Source organism: Acanthaster planci, linkage group LG14 (genome assembly GCF_054643075.1).
Source record: "Acanthaster planci isolate LZ-2023a linkage group LG14, COTS_SCS, whole genome shotgun sequence".
Classification (NCBI taxonomy): domain Eukaryota; kingdom Metazoa; phylum Echinodermata; class Asteroidea; order Valvatida; family Acanthasteridae; genus Acanthaster; species Acanthaster planci.
Window position 1 is genome coordinate 2476846 of NC_141790.1, and position 21431 is coordinate 2498276.

Below are 21431 nucleotides of genomic sequence, written 5' to 3' on the forward strand. Positions count from 1 at the left end.
GATTGGTTTGTGGGTAGCTTGTGATCGGCTGGTGGCTAGCTTGTGATTGGCTTGTATTCTTGTGATTGGCTTGTAAGTAGCTTGTAATTGGCTTGTGGCTAACTTACAATTGGCTGTGGTTAGCTTGTGATTGGCTTGTAAATCACTTCAAATTAACTTGGAAGTGACATTCCAAGCCTATTCTCCTTTTCCCTAACCTGATGGCCGTCCTGGTTTGGTAGTCTTGCAGCAACAGGAAGATGGCCTCCACCGAGTTCTTCTGGACATCAGGATCGCTGTCTGCCAGGAGCATGATGAGTGGCTCCAAACCATCCTGCTCAAGGATCTGCACTTTGCTGGTGAACTCCTGTGCCATGCTGGCCAGGCACAGACTAGCAAACTCATGAACGAGCGTCTCCTCTATTGGAGTGTAAAACAATATAACATATTACTCACACATCGCAACCAACCCCCAGTAGGTGCAGAACAGTAATTTAAAATTGAAATAGGACAATCTGGGTCTTCTTGGGGTACTGCATTAAACAACTGAGGCACTAAACAAAACAGCAGCATACATGTAGGCAACTGAATGCGTCATTTGTCTTCATTGGATTTGTCTTTCTTGGATTGAAATTGAAAATATGGAACAGGCAGAGAGCCATTTCGTAAAGCTATAATTTCTAAGCTGTAATGTGGTATTATTCCACGGTTCAGTTGGCCTTTTGAATAACTTAAGCTCTCGACACCTTCGGTAAGAGTTGATTTTCTCAATGTGAAAGCCAAAGCATATGCAACATGTACAGTTTCAGTGAACACAGTGGGAAAAAATGTGATTGGAGTGTTCTTTGTCAATTAAACACAAACTGTCAAACCTGAAAGAAAAGAGTTGCAAATTCTCAGTCATGAACCTCCCTACAAGTCATGCAGCCTCACTGCTACAAACTTGGTGGGATGGAGTAAGCCCAGCCAGATGCTACACACAATCCTAGAAATCCTTTGTACTGATTCAAAGTCACCAAAAAGCAAAAAAAGATATTGACCTAGGATGGTAAGAAGGTAAATATTATACCAAGTATGAGATTACGATTTACCTTCCGAGGACAGTAATTTGATAACGTTTCCAATGCAGTCGCCCTTTCGTAGCACTCGCCGAACTTCAGCTGGGGGGAATGGAATAATGCAATCAATGAAGAGAAGAAAACCTTCCAGAAATGCAATCTGCCTTATTAACGAGTTGGCCATCTTGAAATGAAAGTGAGGAAATCCCCGCAAAACAAATATCTAAAACTTTAATAGCTGTGGGAACAAAGTTCATGCCATAGGGGCAAATTACACATATTTTTTTGTATAGATCACCACCCTTGGTCTCTGGTGGGTAAGTTCCAACAGGTGGATGAGAAATCATGTTGCCTTTTTAATGTCCAAATAATAATTGAGGCTGTGTAGCAAGTCTATGGTTGCGGCTGCAACCGATTCCCATAGAGTACAAATTTCAAACCGCAGCCAAGTGATTTGGAAACAGCCTGAGTGTGGCTGAAACCTTCAATTACAGTCAAATGGGTTCCTTCCATAGAGTGTTCAACAAATAAAGTAATTTCGGGAAGCACGATTCAAAATGGCCCATCTCATGACTAAAAACCTTACTTGGTGCCCCGGAAGCACAGACCAAAGAGGCTCATTGGTGCAAATAATGCAGTGCAATTGAACAAACAAACTGAAGTTGGTACAAAAATCAGCTCCCCTTTCAGCAGATACACATGTACATGTAGCTTCAACAACTCACATGACTCAGGGGTAAGGATGACAATTCTTGGCTCCATCATCTTCTACACAAGGCCTTCCCAGATTTTTCAAAATCCATCAGTAAGTTTGGAAGGATTTGTGGGATTTATGATTGGTATTTTAAAGTCCCAGCCACTACCACTGAACATGTTGGACTTGATAACTTGCAAAGAGGTTTCTGCACAGTGATATATTTGACAAGATGTAGGCTCCGAGATAAAATGCCCAGAGGGGCAGATTAACAACAAAGAGCTACACGACATTAAGACCATCAACTGGTTGTGAACAAAGAGGATGTACTTAATCATACTCACGGTGGGCTGACATGACTCCCAGTGTCATGGTAGCGTTACGGCGGACAGTCTTCTCCTCCGAGGTAATGAGCTTCAGGAGGGATGGAACGGCACCCATCTCCATCAGAAGAGCCTTATTCTCTTCACCTGTTGCCATGGTGAAAGGTAGAGTGGTAACTAGACAGCTCTTGAGCAGACTGCCTGGGTCTGATTCTCAACAGTGCCAAAGAAAAATTCCTAATCCACAACTGATGCAAGTTTTGGACTAAGCACTCCCAAAACTTTGACTGTATCCTCAGAAACTCTGAGAAAGTTGTACCAATCAACTGGAAGCATGTTTCAACAAAGAGTTTTTTCAACACAAAGAGAGAATTTTCTATAACATTCATTTAGAATAGTATTCTTCTGCAACTTACAAATACTTCACAAAAACATTACAACTAGAAACTGTTGAACCTCTCAAATAAATGTCAGATACTGACGGATACATTTATGCATAATACCAATATCAGGCTTCCCAATGAGCTCCCCCATAGCAATGACAAATATCAGGAAACATGTTCAAAAGAATAAGCAGTTATAGCTAAACATAATGAAAAACTTACACTTCTCTGCAAATTTGTAGAGGGCCTCGCAGGATTTGATGAGGATGTCATCCTCTGTGCTGTCCAGCATCAAAACCACAGTAGCTGCCTTCTTGCTCTCAACCGACAGAGGGTCAAACTAAAGGAGAGATAATGAAGATCAGGTGCTTTCAACTGGCTGAAATACTGTGATTTTATTTACTGTGTGATACACCACGTAGCTACTACGGGTCAAGGTTTCCCCTGCCTATTCAAGTGTGAGGCAGCCCACCTCACTGATTTTAGAGACCACCTCAGGCTTTTCTGTTGAATTTCACCACCTTACATATAAAACAATCAAAGATGGTAACTAAAAGTCTTGCAACAGATTAGCTGTAAATTATTCAGAATGGTAAGGAGGGACAAAGAACATAAGATCGATCTATTTTAGAGGGAAAATTTCGAGTAAACATACTAGGAGATTACATAGAATTTATTTTGAGCCTTTTTTAAAACACTCACATTTGTTTTAGGCACCAGAATTTTGGCAAAATTTGTTGGACCACCTCACACATATTGGAACCCCAGGGGAACCCTGTTATGGGTATCTGAAATGAGTTCTTTTTTTCCCCCAACTTATGATTGTAGTGCAATATAATGCAACAGTGGTCCAAAGTTGTTGCACACTATGTCGGGCTGTCAGCATTCATCATCGGTTTTACAGAGTACACAGTGTAATTTTGCAAGTTGTTTTTGCCTGGGCTGGTGTTTACAGATATCTAGTTCAATGTACAGCGCCACCGAATCTCGTCTGCTACTGCAGTTTGTTGCATTATTTTCCATTCAGTAGGATTTTTCATTTTAGCTGTGTTGCACCCCAGCTGGTTTTATCAGGCTGCCTAGAGAATACCCAGTGGAGTAAGCTAAGGTTGATGAGGCAATCTGTGTATCTAAAGTCCCCTGTCTATAAACAGCAAACTCCTTATTAGCATCGCACAACATACTAGAGGTGTGTCATCAAGAGATGCATTCTACCTGCACAATAGGTGCATTTTTCAACTCTGCGATTAGATGGACTTCAACGCTCCATACTTACAATATCTTTGGGTGGTGCCTCGGTCTCCTTTTTGTTTTTCTTTCCCATTTTGCCTCAGCTTTCTTTTGTCTGACAATAATGAACAAGATGATATACTATTTACATTACAAAGCATAACGTACAGTCTCTCAAAACTACCAATCTTTAGACAACTTACACCTTTGCGCTCTTGGTATTTGTAATTCATAATCGGTGACAAGGAGGGTAGAAAGCTGTGTAAGAGTAAATTTGACAGGGCAAAACAAAAGTGTCTCCATACGGTGCTTTATGTACAAAGTACATATATGTATAACACCTTAATACTACACTCTCTTGGAGTAGGTTCGACTTTATGCTTAGCTTTCATGTTTTAAACAGCTTGTTTGGACAATAGCAGCAGCCAGTTACATGTATGTTACTGAAGCATTACACTAGCTATATTTGTGCCTGCATGGGCAATATAATTGCAAAAGGATCATACAAAGGAGAGACATGCATTTTTTTTTGTCTCTGTCTTAAAGCCAAGTCTGTTTGGAAATAGATTCACAAGCTCAAAATAGAGGAGAAGATGTACGGGGGATCCACAGTCTGGAAGACAACAGATTTTGATGAAAAGTTGAAAAAAGAAAGAAAAAAGAAAAAGAAATGATATTGTATCTTTCGTTAGTCTAATTTCATTATCAAATTCACTGTCATCGTGGTGTCAATCTATGCCACCAAAACGAATAAAAAAAGGTGCCTTGCTTTAGCCAGCCAAGTCATTAAGTATTTTCCAAACACAACCAAGCATGGCTGGGGCAAACTGGAAATGGGGAAAAGTGGCATGGGGGAGGTGTGGGGATGGGGCGAAGTGGCAGTGGGGAGGTGTGGGGATGGGGCGAAGTGGCAGTGGGGAGGTGTGGGGCTGGGGAAAAGTGGCATTGGGGAGGTGTGGGGATGGGGCGAAGTGGCCGTGGGGAGGTATGGGGACGGGGCGAAGTGGCAGTGGGGAGGTGTGGGGATGGGCGAAGTGGCCGTGGGGAGGTGTGGGGATGGGGCGAAGTGGCAGTGGGGAGGTGTGGGGATGGGGCAAAGTGGCAGTGGGGAGGTGTGGGGCTGGGGCAAAGTGGCATTGGGGAGGTGTGGGTGATGGGGCGAAGTGGCCGTGGGGAGGTATGGAGACGGGGCGAAGTGGCAGTGGGGAGGTGTGGGAATGGGCGAAGTGGCCGTGGGGAGGTGTGGGGCTGGGGCGAAGCATTGGGGAGGTGTGGGGATGGGGCGAAGTGGCCGTGGGGAGGTGTGGGGATGGGTCAAAGTGGTTTGGAAAAATTGACATAGGGTGAAGTGGAAAACGGCCAAAGTGACTGACATCAGCAGCCACTTGATGAATGATGGCAGAACTGGATGTCGAACAACTTGAAAATTTGTAGACTTAACTAAAGAAAATTTGACCATTGAGACATCTTGACTGGTGGGACAACTTGACTGTTTACCAAGTCATCCATTTAAAGATAACTTGACCATTCAAGGGGTGTATATGATGGAGTTTGGGACTTTCAATACAGATTGCAGATTATGTGTTTGGGTAAATTTGCATGTTTAAGTTGTGACACGACTCGTAGGGCTCGTAGGGCCCAGATGATCAGCATGCACAGAACCTGTGGGTGGCGCGTCAGCCAACAAAACCAGCGGGATGCATGGCCACAACAGCAATGCAGCATGCACGGCGGGACAGTGCACATTCCAAGGTGCACAGACGTCTTGACCACACCGTACTAATGATCAGTTGCTAGTCTGGCGGTACGGAAGAAGGTAAACCTGTCCCCCAGTCCTTTCTCTTCTTTTCATTTTGGAGAAATGGTGTGGGCGATGTGATTGTAAAGCGCAGGCACACTCATCAAGCTTATTACGAGTCAACTTGTCTCAGTTGACAATTTGCCCAAACAATCAAGTTGTCTGTCTATTTGAGGCACAAACAGTCGTGTGGTCCTACAAGTCAAGTGGCCTCAATGGTCAAGTTGTTCTGGGTTGATTGGCAGTCGAGTTGTCAAAGCCTCACAGAATTATTGACAAAGCATAAAATAAGATCAACTTACTGCCTAAGGCAATCGCACAGTATACATGTACATGTATACACCTTGCCTACTGCCTGATCAAAAACATTTCCAGCTGAGCAAAGGTGGGTGTTGCACAACTTGACCATTTACCATGTTTACCAACTCAAGTCAACTTGACTGTTGAGGTAATTCCACAACCGGGTCAACACGACCGTTTACCAAGTGGCAAGTCTTCCATTACGTTTTAATTTAAAACAAACTGACTTTGACCATGTTGACATGTCATGAAGAAAACTCAACCAGTCACCATGCGAGGCCCTACAGGCAGATGTATGACTAAGGTAGGGGCATGCATAAATGAGTGAGGGCACTGTTTATTTGGGAACTCATAGGAAATTCTGATTGAATTTATCTTTTTCCAAATTTCAAGCGAGGCCAGCATTTAATTCATGCAACAAGGCACGAATAAGAACAACCTTTTTTTCGGGAATGTGAATTTTAAGCTTTTCAGTCAAAATTCACATTCATTTCTGTGTACAAAAAATCAGAGTTTGCTCTGCATTACACACGTTGCCCCCCAAAAAAATCTCAAAATATCCCTACTTTAAATCAGTATTTCTTTGCTTTGCAGAGTCCAATGGAATCCAAACTTAGGCCTAGGCTTTGTCAAAATATTTCTTATGATAATCTCACCAAGGTCAGTTCAATAAGAAAACACACAAAAAAGGTTGAAAAATTTATGAGCCTCCTAGCTAAGGGAGTGCGCGGGGACGGCACGGCATGCAGGGGACTGCTCCAGTTTGAGCTTCATACCTATTGATGCATTATATGCCTCACACAGCCAGCAGCATAGCATTGTAACTTGCACTGGCCGTGCCAGCGCGGTCGCAGTGCGACAGCGCGAGGCTGCGACGGCGAGGCTTAACGTTACACTGTCCTCCATGCTTACACTTAACTTACACAAGTTACAGTTTTGTTCCGATATTGCTACAGCTGCAGACCTCAAATTTTAAAATGTCAATTACAAATGAAACTCACCTACTAGTGTAATTTCTAAGAACAAGTAAAAGGTGAGGACCTTGGGCAACAATCAGGATGGAAGAAAACGGGGTTCGCACTGTCACACGACGTTAGATTGTTTAATGTGTTGCTATCGCTATATGACGTCACTCAGAGTCTGGACCACGGCCCGGTCTATGCATTGTCTATTCATAAGAATGAACAGGCAAATGCTAGACTTTGTTGGAGGATACCAGACTTAGCAAATGGTAAAATGCCTCTGCGCTGTCACCAGACTTTTTAGAACAAAACTTACACAATCCAAGATGGCAGCGCCCAAGATGAGCCGGATGATTTTCTCGGGTACTAGTGCTGCATTCCCATATTTACCGTTTCTGAAGGTATTTCCGAATTGCATCCTTTGAATGCTTTTGATTAATTAATCTCTTTTATTTCACAGGGTTACTAGTCCTAATTTTATGTCATTTTGTGTAGTCCATTGTTAATCTGTTGTGTATTATTGTGATATGTGATTCAATTCGTATGTTCAACTACTTGTATGTACTCGGAGTTCCCTTCCCGACAAGCTTTGCTTTTAAGGGACTCCGTCCACATTTATGTAGCCTTAATCTGTCTGTATGTATAACCAATTATGTGGAAAATAAATGAATAAATGAAAAAATGAAATGAAATGATTCATTTGACAAGGAAACAATTGTTTTGGTATTCCTCTCCATGCGCAAGACACTCTGGCATGTCTGAAGAAAGGCTACATGTACATTGTATATGCCTACTTTTTTTTAGTTACACACGTTATATCATGACTTAGGCTAGCTTAAGCCTAACAATTTAGATTTGACACAAGCTTTCCGTTATTGTAGGGTCATCTTGGTTTACCAACCAGACTGTTTGCATCATCCAGCCATCCCACTGATCTTCCACCTGAAGGAGAGATTCCCATTCCTGAATGGAAGCAGCCAGAGAATGAAAGCACAGAGCTGAAACGAGCCAGACTACTGTACCAGAGCCGCAAGAGGGGCATGTTGGAGAATGGTCTCTTACTCAGGTAGGCAAGTGAGAAAGAATGGGCTTTGATGCCCCCGTCTACACAACTGGGCTCAAATATGGGTTTTACCCAATCAGAGTTTCCTTAATTCCTACAGTGGCAATATTTTATCTCACTGGAGTAGAGGGCAGTGGAGTTCTAAAAGTATTAATCTGGCCAAGCACTGACATACATTTACATGTTAACTCACCAAGATAAATTTTCCGTCCTGAGACTTGAAGTTAGGTCAGGGGTGTCCACAGTATGAGATTTCCCGATCAATAGATCCCGACGTGTCAGTTGACAATGTAAAAGAAAATTGCCATTTGCTGTGGATCTCAACATAAGAGCATGAGCATTCTGACAATTCACAGGTGCTTCTCAGTCTCTTGCCCTCATAACAGAAACGAGCTCAGTGAAAAGTGCACAACCAAGTTTTCCTTCTTGTACAAAATCCATTACTGGTTGCATTGTAAAATGTACCTACAAGTACACGTACATGGTATATGTGTATCTTCCCAGGGATAAAATAAAAAGAATTCTTTAAAGTGTGTTAACTCATCTCATCCTTTCCTATCAAAGCATGTGATCATGACCCTTGCCAACTTTTAATGGCCAGTTATGTCAACTTGCACATGTATCTTACAGCACGTTTGCAGCGCGCTATCTGCCTGGGCTGAATGAGTCACAGCTTCAGCAGTATGACCAGCTGATCAATAAACCCAACAATGACTGGGACATCTTCCACTGGGTCACAGGTGAGCAGAAAATGCATAATGCTACATCCAAATCTCACAGCTATGGCTAAAAATGAGAGTTGTTCTAAGGGGGCCATTAGCTAGCGGCTGCATGCTCTTCTCATTGATGAATGTGTTGCTCCTAGCCGTAGCCACTACATATTAACATGGTCATATACGCCATGTGCCGGACCAAGTTTGTTTATTAAAATTAATGTCAGACTAATCCTTCGTGGGTACAGAACCAGTGTTGACTTGTCTACCCAAGGCATATTATTGACTATGAGGAAATGCTGGTGTGTGTGCATTCCCATTTGCAGCTGTCGATGATGTCCAAAAATGAAGAGGTTGTAGGTTTGAAGTTATGTGAGCTGTAAAAATTATCAACACAAAATACAGCATCAAGTTTTACTCCAACTGTGGCATTGTGATATATTTATTCTTTGATATTCGAGGTGGGTTGGGCCTTAACTAACCCTAACCCTTCCATAGTCTTCACAATCTTCACGTACCTCCTGATTTTAGAGGATTTCGCAGGCTTGGAGAAGGCTGAGCCCTTCCCTCATTCCTTTGAACTTTCAAGGGACATCACCTACCATTAAAAGTTTGCCCTTCTCGCAGAACACAAACCCACACCAGATGAGTTCAGTGGCGAGGTGATGGACTTACTGAAGAAGCACGTCTCCAACGTCAACATGGAATCCCGCATCAGGCAGCCCGACCTGCCAGAGGAAGAAATCCGGCAGATGTGACACTCCTGCTCTACGTCAAAAGATAATTGTCAGCATCTGATGCCCACAAACCTGACTGGGGATACTGTAGGCTCAAATGCAACTGTGGAGTGCCAGTTATAGCAACGATATGTGGATAGCACATGTACATGTATTGTTTAACATTGCACTTGTTCCAGTTCTCCTGGCCAATTAACAGACGGCAGTTTCCTGTGACCGTGTACCACTTTGTAAATGTACTCCCGTTTGTAAGTAGTCCCCGCTGAAAATAATGCCAAACATACATTTGACGATAACACTTCTTCATCTTTGGAGTTTAAAATCAGACAGGGAGTACACGTACACTGTATGTTGAACTCTCTCTTTGTAAGAACGAGTACCTTTTTTTCCCCACATCACACAAGGTCAGTGCCAAGACTGCGAGATGAATACCTTACAGACTCCTGGTTATTCTGTTCAGAAAATAATTTCTGATCAGCTCAACCTTTTCAAATGGGTTTCTTGGAAAAATATGCGGATAAAACAAAATTGCAACTTGTGTATTCAATATTTCCAACTCAGTATGGTTGTACCAATCATGCTTTCAAAGGTTTGTCCTTTGACCTCAATGTAACAGGTAAACACATGATTTATTTCCATGGTGAATCCATGGGGTTTCTGGATTTCTCCTGGATGTTACGTAGCTTTATAATGATTCTTGTGTTTGTATTATTTTGAATTAACTTGCTCGATTTGTTTACCGCCCTCATCAACACGTTGGTGGAACTAAACTCCCATTACGGAGATTTTTTATAAATACAAAGAGAAGCTGCCACATTGGTCATGATACAAGTAACAACGTCCAATTCCCTGTTAAATAACCATTTTATGTCAAAGCAATGTGATTGATCTTTAATTTGCATGAACAGCATTTTAAATTGATTGTATAATACATGTACTAATATATTTTTAAGGTAAATAACTCTATACGTTTTCCCTTTAACTTCTTACAGTTTAAGATTCGATTTGGATTCAACGTACTGACTAATGGAAGTTTTGAGCTTTGTAATGAATGAGGCATTGCACACGACAACTTTTGGTCACAGCAAATTACAGATAAAGTAAGTTTCAGATTTTGAAAGAGGAGAGCCGAACTTCTGACACGTGAACCATTCACCCAACCAGCCTTCGATGTTTCCCCTCCTGGAGAATGAATGCACTATGACACAAAATGTAGCCTACTCAAAGAAGCATTCTGACTGTCCAAGTGGACACTGATCTTCAAGCAGGTTACGCTCTCCGAATGGACAGAAACAAGGATCTCACTGGAGAGCATTACCATGCTACTGGAATTTGAAAAGACCCACATAATTTTACGCTAGAAAGGAAAGTTTGCCCTTAAGGTGATCTTCTGTGTGCACATTTTCCTAGAAATACGCCTTTGACAAAAAAATTCTACAAAAGCAAAATACGAACTTGGGAATACCAACCCTGTCAGGAAAAAAAAATACAGTGCAGTTCCAAGTATCCACCAATGCACTTCTGCTAGGTCCACAAAGTTTGGGAGTATATTGTGAAGACTAGATCTAGGGTTGGATTACCTTGATGGACAACATCTAAGAATTTCAATGGAGCAGCAGATCTCCCTTCTGTGTTCGTATCACCTTCCGCCATTGGAAATAAATTATTGGGATGAATAAAAGTTCCAATACGATCTATTTACAGTTAGCAAAACTCCTGAGAAAAAGATGGGAAGAGATCATCAGGCAATTTGATGTTGTTTTTCTCAATTCTGAGCAGCCACCATGAAAGGGGCTGAAATGCCTTCCAAGATCTGCATCAGTTTTTCTTTCTCAGCATCACTTGACTTGGTCCAGGCGAAGGATAAGTGTTTGGCAACTGGCTTCCGATCTGGGGGAAAGGTAAAAAAAACAAAGGTTTAATTGTCTTTAGATAAAAAAGGATCAAATAAGCCATAAACTGGACTTATTCTACATGTGAAGTGTGTGACTCCATTTGCAAAGATTTTGGCATTAAGTTCATGGATTATATTACTCTCTCTACGGTAAAAGAGCCATTTTTGTCAGACCTCGCAGCAGAGGGAGTCTGCCTCCTTTAAAATCTCGGCTGTTCCATGCCCAGCCTATCTGAAACTTGGTGTGTGTGCACAACATCCACCAGGAGTGCTCCAGTACTAACATTGTCGTGTGTGAAACGATGGTTTCAAAATGCTCCCATTTCAACATGATTTGCTCTCCTGGGCTGAAGGTTTGACCGGATGTCCCTTATATGAAACACTTCAATTTGCGACGGATTCTTACACATTAAAAATTTCTCCTTTTTGAGCGATTTCCACATATCAGTTTTGTGAAATCCTTTTGGAGACCTATACACCTTCAGAAATTCCGTGTGGAGACCTATTCAACCCATTCTCCTGGGTCTCCACAAGACACAATATTCCAAAACTGGAGCACTTCTGGCGGAAGGATACAAATTTCGGAATAGCTGTTTCAAGGAGTTTCAATTTTAATAGCCCAAATAAGTGTTTGTGGTCAGTTCAACCACAGTTCTGAATACAAATACACGATATTTAACCTATTCCGAGGGGATTGAAACATTATGGGGACAAAGAAATGTCCCCACATCTTGGTCCTAGTTTGCCTAACTAAAGAAATTGTCCCTTTAATTCAGTGAAAGCCTATCCACACTATTTCCCATGTCAGCCTGCCCACTGAGCACATGCCAACTGGAAAAGTTAAAATGGTTGGCCAAAATGTCTTGGAATGGGCACTTGGCAAGTGGAGTAAGTCCACTTTTCATAAATTAGGTGCCAAATGATCCACCTGGCCCTTTTTTTTAGTGACGACTCAACCACCGAAAAATCGGCAACTATCTTGCCACCCCACTGCTTACCCAGGTAAAACTGCCCACTGGGTTGCTGGAGAACTGCTCTGGCTGCAGACAGCCAGACTAGCGTGTCGGCGCCCTGCTCAGGGCTTCGCAGCCGATTCTTAAACTGTCTGTGGAACCCTGGCATGGAAGTCCGGACTGCCGGCGTGTCGGCCCATCCCGGATGCATCACGGAGAAGTGGACTGCAGGATGGGACTTGGCCCACATTTCCGTCATGACAACTTGCTGACGCTGTGGAAAGACACACTCAGTCGATTAACCACTTCCTGCCAGGGACTCCGGAATCGGAGACGTATGGTTTATATGCGGGGCTGGAGTCTCTGAACTCGGATAAAGGAAACAGGGCCCTGTAACAAAAGACCGTACTCTGAACAAAAGACCAGGCTGCTGGGAATTATCTACATTTTTCACTCTCAAAAGTGGTGATAATCCAACCTTGTTTTGAAACCGTATGCCAGGGTTTGGGGCATTGAGAGCAAGCGGATTACCACCGGGGACAAAGCGCACCACCACCGCAGCGATGAGCCACACAGCACCGCTGCACGCTAATCTGGCCTCTATTGAAAAGAGGTCAGCAGAGCACTGAGCCAGGTTCGTGAACAAAAGAAAGTTACATAACACCACACAATCTGGGTTCTTTTTACAAGGCTACAGGCCTGGCTGAAATACTCGGGCGTCAATGAAAGTCACCTGTCAACTTGGAGTAGTGCCTAAAGATTACTTCGTGCGGCTATAAAGGACCGTTAAATGAAATGAATTTTTGAAGAATTTTGAAAACGGAAAAAATGATAGTCATGCCGGCCCACCATCATCAACATTGAAAAATGCCCCGGCACGAAGTGGTAAAAACGTGCCTAATACTGAAGTGCTATTGTTACTTTGCCGAAGGTACTGTTCCACAACAAAATTGTCCGACGTGTAGTATTAGGTTTGGCCACAGATATTTACCTTTTGCACAAAATTTTTACCTTTGAGAAAGATTCTGCTAGGATCGAAATGTCAGGCCCTCCATATTTGTCATCTGTATTTTAGGTCACTGAGGTCAGCAAGCAGTTTACAGCAGTTTTGTATTATATATCTCTGGAATTTACATTTTTTTCAATAACAATGACCACAGTCCTGTACAAATCCTGACTCTACGCTTAGTTGGTCATTTGTTCAAGATTTGCTTAAAGTTCATTATTATGTTGTTGCTAATTTGAAACGCTGGAACAATGCCAAAGAGAAATATTTGCTACAATGCCCGTCCACGGCCACTTGAGGGCTCAATGTGGCCTCAATCTCCATGGACTAAGATTAAGTCTTTGGGTGTGTACACACTAAAATGGGAATCACTATAAGCATGGGGGCAAGTACATGCACACCTAACTATGAGTTAAGACACAGCAAATCCCAGTGTATTTTCATGTCATTGAGCACCAAGTGGTTAAGAAGAACCAACTCCCCTGATTCTAACAATTTGTTGCAGACAGAGTACACGTCAGACACTAGCAATGTCATTCCCGTTACGTATTGATTGTAATGTTTCCCTACGGCAGTCAAACTATAGTTACTGCAGTGTCACTGGCTAATAGCCAATACGTCCAGAAAGTGAAAAGAGAATATCTGCTGACCATTTATTTGTACACGTGTACAGAATTTCGTAAACAGAGTGATCATATATAAATGATAATTGTATGCAAGGAAAAAGCATCATGGCTTCAAAAAGTCAAACCATCGGTATCTTTTACTTCAGCTGATGTTGACATAATTGGTGTGATGGATCAATTGTGGTGGTGTTGGTATCTACAAAAAAAACTGCTCACAGTTTTACATTACATGCCTTGTCCTTTGTGTCCATGCCGCCATGGAAACGCTGAGAAAATGTTCCTTTTGCTAAAGCTATTATTGTTGGTTTCCTTGACTGTCTTTCGTCCTTTTCCCACGGATGGCCATGTCTCCAAAACTGTTTTTCAGAAATGGGGAAACCTTGTGTGGACCTGGTTTGGTCCACACGCGGTTCGCGCAACCTGCATTGCTGGTATGTGGTTACATGTTTTGTTCTAAGGGCCACACGAGGTGTGTTAAATAAACTCAGAGATACCTCAAGGACACAACATTATCCTGAGCAAGTCCTCAACCACACATTCACCTTGTTTTGTGCGTAGACCATGGTTCCGTCAAAGTTGGACACCCGTTCACATTGCATGTCCGAGAGACTCAACTTCTGTGTGTACATTCCCCCAGATGACACTGTCACCTGAAGAGAAATTATCCAAGAATATCGTTGAAAATCGATAGATAAGAAACCCATGGCAATATGTGGGACCCAAAAAGAGTCATTCCTCTTCTTGTAGCTACTTCCAATTGGTTGGCAAAATGACCTCCTTGAGCAGAAGCACCCCCTCATTGGTTGAAAAGAGTCATGTTGGTCAGTAGTGTTCATTTTGTTGGTAGGGATGTGACCTTAACGCATGCATTACCTGGTCATTTGTGAACCAGAGAAGTTCAGTTCCAAAAGGAGCCTTCATTGCTAAGAAAACTGTGCCCTCTATTGGACCAGCTCACAGAATAAGAATATGTCCCTTCATCTTAAATGAAATTTTCATCACCACAGAATTAAACTACGTATTGAACGAACCATCTAACCTGCAACTATTTACACAAAATATCTGCTTATTTAAGTATCATTTACATGTAAACTCTTTACGATAAAAACTCAATCCAGATAAATGTTAGGGTCTTTATAAAGATTTTATTTTGGAAATTTAATATTTGATATTGACGACACTTGCATGCTGATTACACCAAATATTTTGCCTACATGCCTGTACATATACGTACCAAGAAGAGAAATTTTATTCAATTGAAAAGACTCAAAACTTCAGAAGTGTGGTCGTGTAAGAGGGTACAGTCAGACGGCCTACTTACAACCCTGGATCCTGGTGTGTCCCTGAGGAGAGGCAGTAGCGACATGGTGAGGATGTACGTCCCAAGGGTGTTTGTGGCAAAATTCTTCTCTAGTCCGTCCTCTGTCACCTCCCGTGTGTTCACCATGCATCCTGCATTGTTCACCTGCAGGAAAATTTATTCCACGGGGATTTAGCATTTCTACTGAAGTTCCGGGAAGCTTGGAACAAAATCCAACAACGAGAGATTTCACAGAAGAGGACGGCAATTTTGTCCTTACCAGAACATTCAGAGTGTTTCCACTCTCTCTGAACTGAGTTGCAAATTCGTAGACCCTTTTGGGCTGAGACATGTCCACTATATGAAGGTGCACTTTCTGGAAAGAAAGATTGAAAGAAGATGACAATTTTCATTGCTGTGCCTGGATGTTCAATATGGGCAATTCACAATGTACTGCACCACAAAGAGATGGTTCTAGAGAGGACTTTCCGTAGTGCATCATAGGATAAATAGTCGACAATGTCTCATTCATTAACTGCGCAGTGCGCGGGAAGTTTCAATTTTTCAAACTGTTTATCATGGTTGAAAATTCGAAGTTGCTTATTGCGAATGGTTGTAAGGTGGTCAAAATGATGCTTTTATGTGGTATAGGGAACGACTCAATCAAGTACACCCAAGTTACATACCAAAGTGCGTTGAATTGCGGCAGCGTATCAACCTTAAAGTGGCCTATGTGCGACTAACTCTTGGTGGCGCACTGTATTGTGAATCACCTATATTACGTGATATTTGGAAACAAGTAATGTTCTTAAGAAATGCCCAATTTTCAAAGCAGTCTGTCTTTTATCGATGCAATTACTGTGACCGGGGCTGCCCCCCCCCCCAGCTGTGAGATAATAAAAACATAAATGAAGTGCTTTCATGCTGAAGGGTTATCTTAAACAAGATTGTGTGCTACAAATATTCTTATGCACAATAACAACGCACCAGCAGTTATGTCATACTGGAAACAGTTTACTATATGTGGCCCCTCAAATTGTCAAGATCTGGGAAAATAACCCATGTTCATTGATCATATTTATAAGCACGCATCCTTCAAACAAGATTAACCCGAAACTGTTGAAGCCATATTGTGAAAATGAGTCTAAATACGCCTTGTTTGGGTGCACATATGAAATATGTAACTGTGCACTCTTCCATGTGAATACTGACAGACCCGTATGAAATACATGTAACTCATGCAAAAATGAAAACAGGTACTACCACACATTTGTGTTACCTCCCCAAAATGCATGGATTGATTCCTTTCTCACAATTCTATTTTGACTTGTTCCGAGGCTGGTGTACAGGGATATGTCTGTGAGATCTTATAGCTTTCATGCCATAGTTCACATGAATCACAGTTTAACGCAATTAGCCAGCAAGTTTTACCTCGTTACCACTACTCTCCTTGATCTCCTTCTGTGCCTCTTGGCCTCTGGCTTCACTACGACACACCATGTGCACGGTCCCACCTGTAAACCAAGTTCGGATGCCATAATCACGGAGCTCCATGATATAATCAAAACTACAGACTGTACAGAGTCAATGTAGTCATCTTTAACCCTTGATCAAGTGCAGAGGGGAAAAAGCACTGATTAAAGTCTTGACCGAGCCATTGGGTCTCGCATTACCTCATACAAGGCAGGACTACCGGAGCTCTCATTTCAAGAACTCCAAATTAAAAACGGTGAAAAAATATTTTAAAAGCTATTTGGGTGAAAAATCTAACACATTTATTATACAAAACATATTTTTGTTTTGAGGTCTAATAAATGATAAATGATAATAAAATAAATCCTGGCTGCACAGAATCACAAACAGATTCCTTGTTCATTGCTCATGAGCATTGTTGGATGAAAATTGAGTTGATAACATTAATTTCCATCGATTCCTCACGTTTTTGCTGTTAACCGTACATGTAGACCCAGGTTTGATTTCTTTCGCATGAACATGAATACATGTGTTTTGGGGATAACTACTTCTCACACTACCAGTCAGCAAGGTGCTGCACAAGACTGCAAACAACTATTACCTACCTCTCTTGGCCAGTTCGTATGCCGTGCATTTGCCTATGCCGCTGTTGGCACCAGTAATCATGAAGGACTGGCTAGACAGGTCAATACTGAGATCTTCGGGCTTGAAATTCTTGGCGGCAGATTCATAGCCACTCCTGAAATGACAGTGACAGAAAGAGTTCTTGAGGGATGTGAAATGCATTAACATCGCTTAATTAACCCTAACTGCCCAAAACCTGCCATACTCCAACAGCAGGTTTTGTGAGGTTTTGGCAGGTTTGGTACCGTACCTGAGGAACTTCTTGTTGAATTTTGTGAGACTTGGGATGAAAGGCCCAGGGAGATGGTGTTGGATTCTGTGTGAGTTGGGACACACAGGGTTCATTGTGTGCAGTGTCTGGCTTGCTGTACCAATTGTTGGACTATGCTTGATTTTGTCAGGTTTGGTACTGTTCAGTGCAAGTCATCCTATACTGCATAGACCCATCCATACCATATCACTCAAACTCCAACGGGCTCATTCTGTTGGAGTTTATCAGGTTTGGTACACTACCCTGCATGTACAAGTACATAGACAAGTACATGAACCTGTTGGATTTTGTGAGGTTCAGTATGCTTTCTAGTGCAGGAGCCTAGGGGGTTAGGGTTAAAAAAAAAAGATCTTTAACAGCCCAAGACCTTTTTCACATCACATGATCATCCGAGTCTGCATGCACTCCATATACAAAGTGTTAATGCTGGACCTCCACGAGTTTTTCCATCTCTTTCTCGTATCATTTTGACAATTCTCGCTTCAATGACAAGTGTGATTTTTCTTGTAAATGTCCATATTTCTAGAACATACCAGCAAAAATGTTGTCTTTTCCAACTTACAGGTACTTCACAATTTGCACGCTAAAAAGTGCTTATTTACAAAGACCAGCACACTTTAGAATCTCGGTTTTGATTGTAACTGACCAAAACAATAAAAGCCTTTATTTAACTGGATCCATAAAGGATGTTGTACATGAATCAAAATCTAAAAAGATCAAGAACGAAGAAAGACATATCTTTGGGGGGAACCCGATTTGATTAAAGCTAAAAACCCAGTCCCGGCTTTAGGGTTAAAGATTCATTTTGGAATTTGATGTTGATCCCAAGATTTCATGTTATAAGGATATGATATTTAAGAAGAAAAACAGTCTATTGGCTCCAAACCTTGACTGCAGCTCTCTGTGCATTGAACTTACCTGCAGAACTCCCTCAAGCCTTTAATGATGAAGGCAGAATTTCGGTAGAACGTCATGGTGGCAAGTCTGCAGTGTTCTGAAAGACAACAATGCTAGTAAGTTAAACTTGACATAAGTTAGTAAACTTACAACTAGGCCAACATGTGCATTTTACCTGCTGTACGTGTAAATATCGTGTATACATGTACAGCAAATACATGTACGCGGCACATGAACGAATGTTGGACATCTTGTACCAGGGACATCTCGTACCCGGGCCCAACTTGTACCCGGGACAATTCATACTCGGGACAATTTGTACCCGAGATAACTCGTAACCCAAGAGAAAATTGCATAGCCTGTAGAGACATCAATTATAGTATGACATGTATGTATCAAATCAGATAACTAGGCCTTTTTGAAATGGTTGAGTGGTAGAAATAGGAACCACATATCGCACCGGAACGCCTGCTGATTGCGACAAATGGTCTTGCAGGAGATGCTAGGGGACATTGTCGGCATCTTGGATCTTGACTCTTGAGTTCTTGAAACTGGGTTCTTGACAGCTGACTTCGACAGGCCTTGTCTAGATGCAGTTGTTGGATAACACGCTCATTTTATAGAAATCTGGGGATTCCTGGCACATGCCAATCCACCAATCATATTCCAGATTTTCCTTTTTTTTTTCGAAGAGCTGCCTTCCCATGAGCGGCTTGCGGGTGTACGCTTCAGCGGTTGCAGCGCGTGCGTGGGGCGGATAGGATGAAAGGTGGTGCGGCATCTTTAGAACCACTGACTGGAAGGCACTGAAAAGGGCTTTACTGGTCTTGATCATGATTGACACACATTTAAAAAGAAAATTCAGGCAAAACCCTCTAATTAGCAAGCATGTTTTGGGTAAATATGGTTCCGGTCTACATTTGTTTAATTTCTTCCGATTATTTCTACTCTCCCGAGGCTCTACTATAATCTCCATGGAGAAATAAATCACACAGTGACGCACCCTGGAATAGACATGTTTATTCGTAAAATTTGTTATTCGTAAATTTGTAATTTTTTTACTTTTTGAGATATACATGTACTGTAGATATGAGAATAAAGAGAAATGAATGGGCTTTCCTGTGATACCACATTTATACTCGTAGGCAACTCCACTCCGAAAATACAACATGAAATAGACGACGGGAAACATCACTGTGGTCAAAACTACTTTTTGAGAACAACTTCTACCGATTACTCAAAACAAGGTTTGGGAGATCATTCCTCATTTAGCCTCAACAGGTCACATTTTTTCTAGGTACAACATGTCTTGGGTATGTGATGTCTCGGTTATGAGTTGTCCTGCTACCCCTGGGAGATGGGAAATGTACATGTATGTGAATCCCCATAAAGCTTTGGCTTGGGGAGACTACAGGACCCCTATCACACTTTCCAAATACGGTATTTAACTGTAAGCGGTTTTAAAAATTAGATTTCTTCAGCATTCCCAGGACCACTGTATGCAGTGGTATTGGCATAGCCCTCTTTTGAAATCTTGAAATGAAAAATACAACCTAAATTGTCTGCATAGGCCTACCAATTTTATTGGCTCTCAGTTATCCCTCAGGGGCAAAAAAGGAAAGGACACTTAGTGGTTCTTCCAGGACTGTAAGACAATATACTCCTTACATTTCTGAAAATAACCTTGTATCCCCTGCCAGAAATTTTACTCAAGATATATCTGCATAAAGATATCAAGTTAGGTTACGCACACCCCAAAACATGTACATGTATAGTGTCTGTCCCATCTATGGTCATGCTATGGTTGGGACCGTCCCAACTAATGTGCTGCGGTCAGGTGGTTGGACTGGCACAACCATTCCAACTACAGTCTTCAGCTATTTAAAGTTTAGGATCACCCATACAAAATGCATTGGCCTGAACAAAAACCAAACTTAAACAATCAATCATGGCAACTTATTTTTTTCAATATGTAACCTTAGTATCTTGGTTAAACAGTTGTTTGACTACATTTCCATGATTTGACATGTTAACAGTCTAATATAATATAATCATACAAGAGCTGCATTTGCAACAGAATTCATGCAAATGGCTCATAGTACGACTTCGATGTTATCACCACTGAAAAAACAACATCTTATGTAATCATTCAATGAAACAATGTAGTGGAGGCCCAGTGACAGATACCAACAATTCCAGGTGGTCGTAAACTTTTGCAATAACAGTATACAGGGTGTAGGCCTTATCGGCGAATGTCTGTAGAGAGTTTCTCGACCTGCTCCCACTAGTCCCAGTTTGTGCCGTTTTGGCATGTTCGGTTTATACACCAGACAGAATCCATCCCATCATAATGTCCGGTCATACAAGCATTACCTCCTTGCCTAGGCTAAGTTTGTCGATCCATCATGTCCACGACTTCATACTCAATTCAATTGTGGTTTATTTATTTATATAAGACTGCAAGCCACACCTTGGTACATGTATGTCCGGGGCTGCGATTTGCAGTTCTGTAACACCATAGAAGTTCATAACCATCATGACCAAAACCAGCACTAACCATACTTACCCCCACACTGCCAGAACAGTGGGGTCCGATGTCCGCCCCGCTACCACGAACGTTGTAGCACGTCAGACCCCACAGTTCTGGGGGTAAACTTAGCCCGGCCCAGGTGGACTCCCTGACCGTACTACGTTCAGTCGAAATGAAACAACGTCCAACCTGGGCTAGGGTTAAACCAAGCCCCACGAATAGGGCTGCAGTGGCTCTCTTTTACAATCTGTCTCTTATCTGTCGCCACAGACATGACAGAACAGATTGCAAAAGAGAGCCACTAACTCGGCCCTATTTGTGGGGCTAGGCTGTACTGATGACTGACCACGCCGATGGCGATGGACAGCATTTCCCCACACAGAATCGACGGGCTGAAAAGCATTTTGGATACAGTATGATACATGTACCTACCGTAAATTTCAAGCCCAGTGCTTCAATAAACAGAATCTGATCGCTCTTTCACTTTGTTTCAGTTCCAACAATAACTGTCCAGTCTCAGGTTCATTTCGCATGTCACAGCCTTAGGCAAACGCGCAAACTCTTGAGCAGTCTGTTATCAATAATATGGAAATATTTTCCGCTCCATTCAATACATA

At 42.1% G+C, this 21431-nt stretch overlaps 2 protein-coding genes across 5 annotated transcripts; one reads left to right on the forward strand and one right to left on the reverse strand.

Annotated features, from left to right (window-relative positions):
* Positions 1 to 6979: 6979 nt before the first annotated feature.
* On the forward strand, positions 6980 to 10025 carry LOC147796745 (succinate dehydrogenase assembly factor 2, mitochondrial-like). The gene is made up of 4 exons (XM_087145871.1): positions 6980 to 7128; positions 7609 to 7793; positions 8421 to 8530; positions 9131 to 10025. The coding sequence occupies exons 1-4, from the start codon at positions 6994 to 6996 to the stop codon at positions 9259 to 9261; spliced, it is 561 nt and encodes a 186-aa protein (XP_087001997.1). The 5' UTR covers positions 6980 to 6993; the 3' UTR covers positions 9262 to 10025.
* Positions 10026 to 10141: 116 nt separating this feature from the next.
* On the reverse strand, positions 10142 to 21404 carry LOC147796746 (dehydrogenase/reductase SDR family member 12-like). 4 transcript variants are annotated; one of them, XM_087145867.1, is made up of 9 exons: positions 21247 to 21404; positions 18306 to 18381; positions 17098 to 17231; positions 16451 to 16533; positions 15300 to 15395; positions 15041 to 15184; positions 14262 to 14369; positions 12133 to 12361; positions 10142 to 11130 (listed from the first exon to the last, which is right to left on the reverse strand). In XM_087145867.1, the coding sequence occupies exons 2-9, from the start codon at positions 18359 to 18361 to the stop codon at positions 11006 to 11008; spliced, it is 975 nt and encodes a 324-aa protein (XP_087001993.1). In that variant the 5' UTR covers positions 18362 to 18381; positions 21247 to 21404; the 3' UTR covers positions 10142 to 11005. The 4 variants fall into 4 exon arrangements, with proteins under 4 accessions (XP_087001993.1, XP_087001996.1, XP_087001995.1 ...); XM_087145870.1 differs by having other exon boundaries at positions 18306 to 18371; positions 21247 to 21382; XM_087145869.1 differs by lacking the exon at positions 21247 to 21404 and adding an exon at positions 20851 to 21168.
* Positions 21405 to 21431: the final 27 nt, after the last annotated feature.

What these genes read in the sequence shown, in the direction of transcription:
- LOC147796746 (XM_087145867.1), bottom strand. Translation starts at nt 18,361, where the DNA reads ATGACGTTCTACCGAAATTCTGCCTTCATCATTAAAGGCTTGAGGGAG. An exon ending in GGCTTGAGGGAGTTCTGCAG is followed by an intron (nt 17,232 to 18,305) that starts GTAAGTTCAATG and finishes CTGTCATTTCAG; the next exon opens with GAGTGGCTATGAATCTGCCG. An exon ending in GAAACACTCTGAATGTTCTG is followed by an intron (nt 15,185 to 15,299) that starts GTAAGGACAAAA and finishes ATTTTCCTGCAG; the next exon opens with GTGAACAATGCAGGATGCAT.
- LOC147796745 (XM_087145871.1), top strand. Translation starts at nt 6,994, where the DNA reads ATGGTAAAATGCCTCTGCGCTGTCACCAGACTTTTTAGAACAAAACTT. An exon ending in GAGAATGGTCTCTTACTCAG is followed by an intron (nt 7,794 to 8,420) that starts GTAGGCAAGTGA and finishes TGTATCTTACAG; the next exon opens with CACGTTTGCAGCGCGCTATC. An exon ending in CATCTTCCACTGGGTCACAG is followed by an intron (nt 8,531 to 9,130) that starts GTGAGCAGAAAA and finishes CCCTTCTCGCAG; the next exon opens with AACACAAACCCACACCAGAT.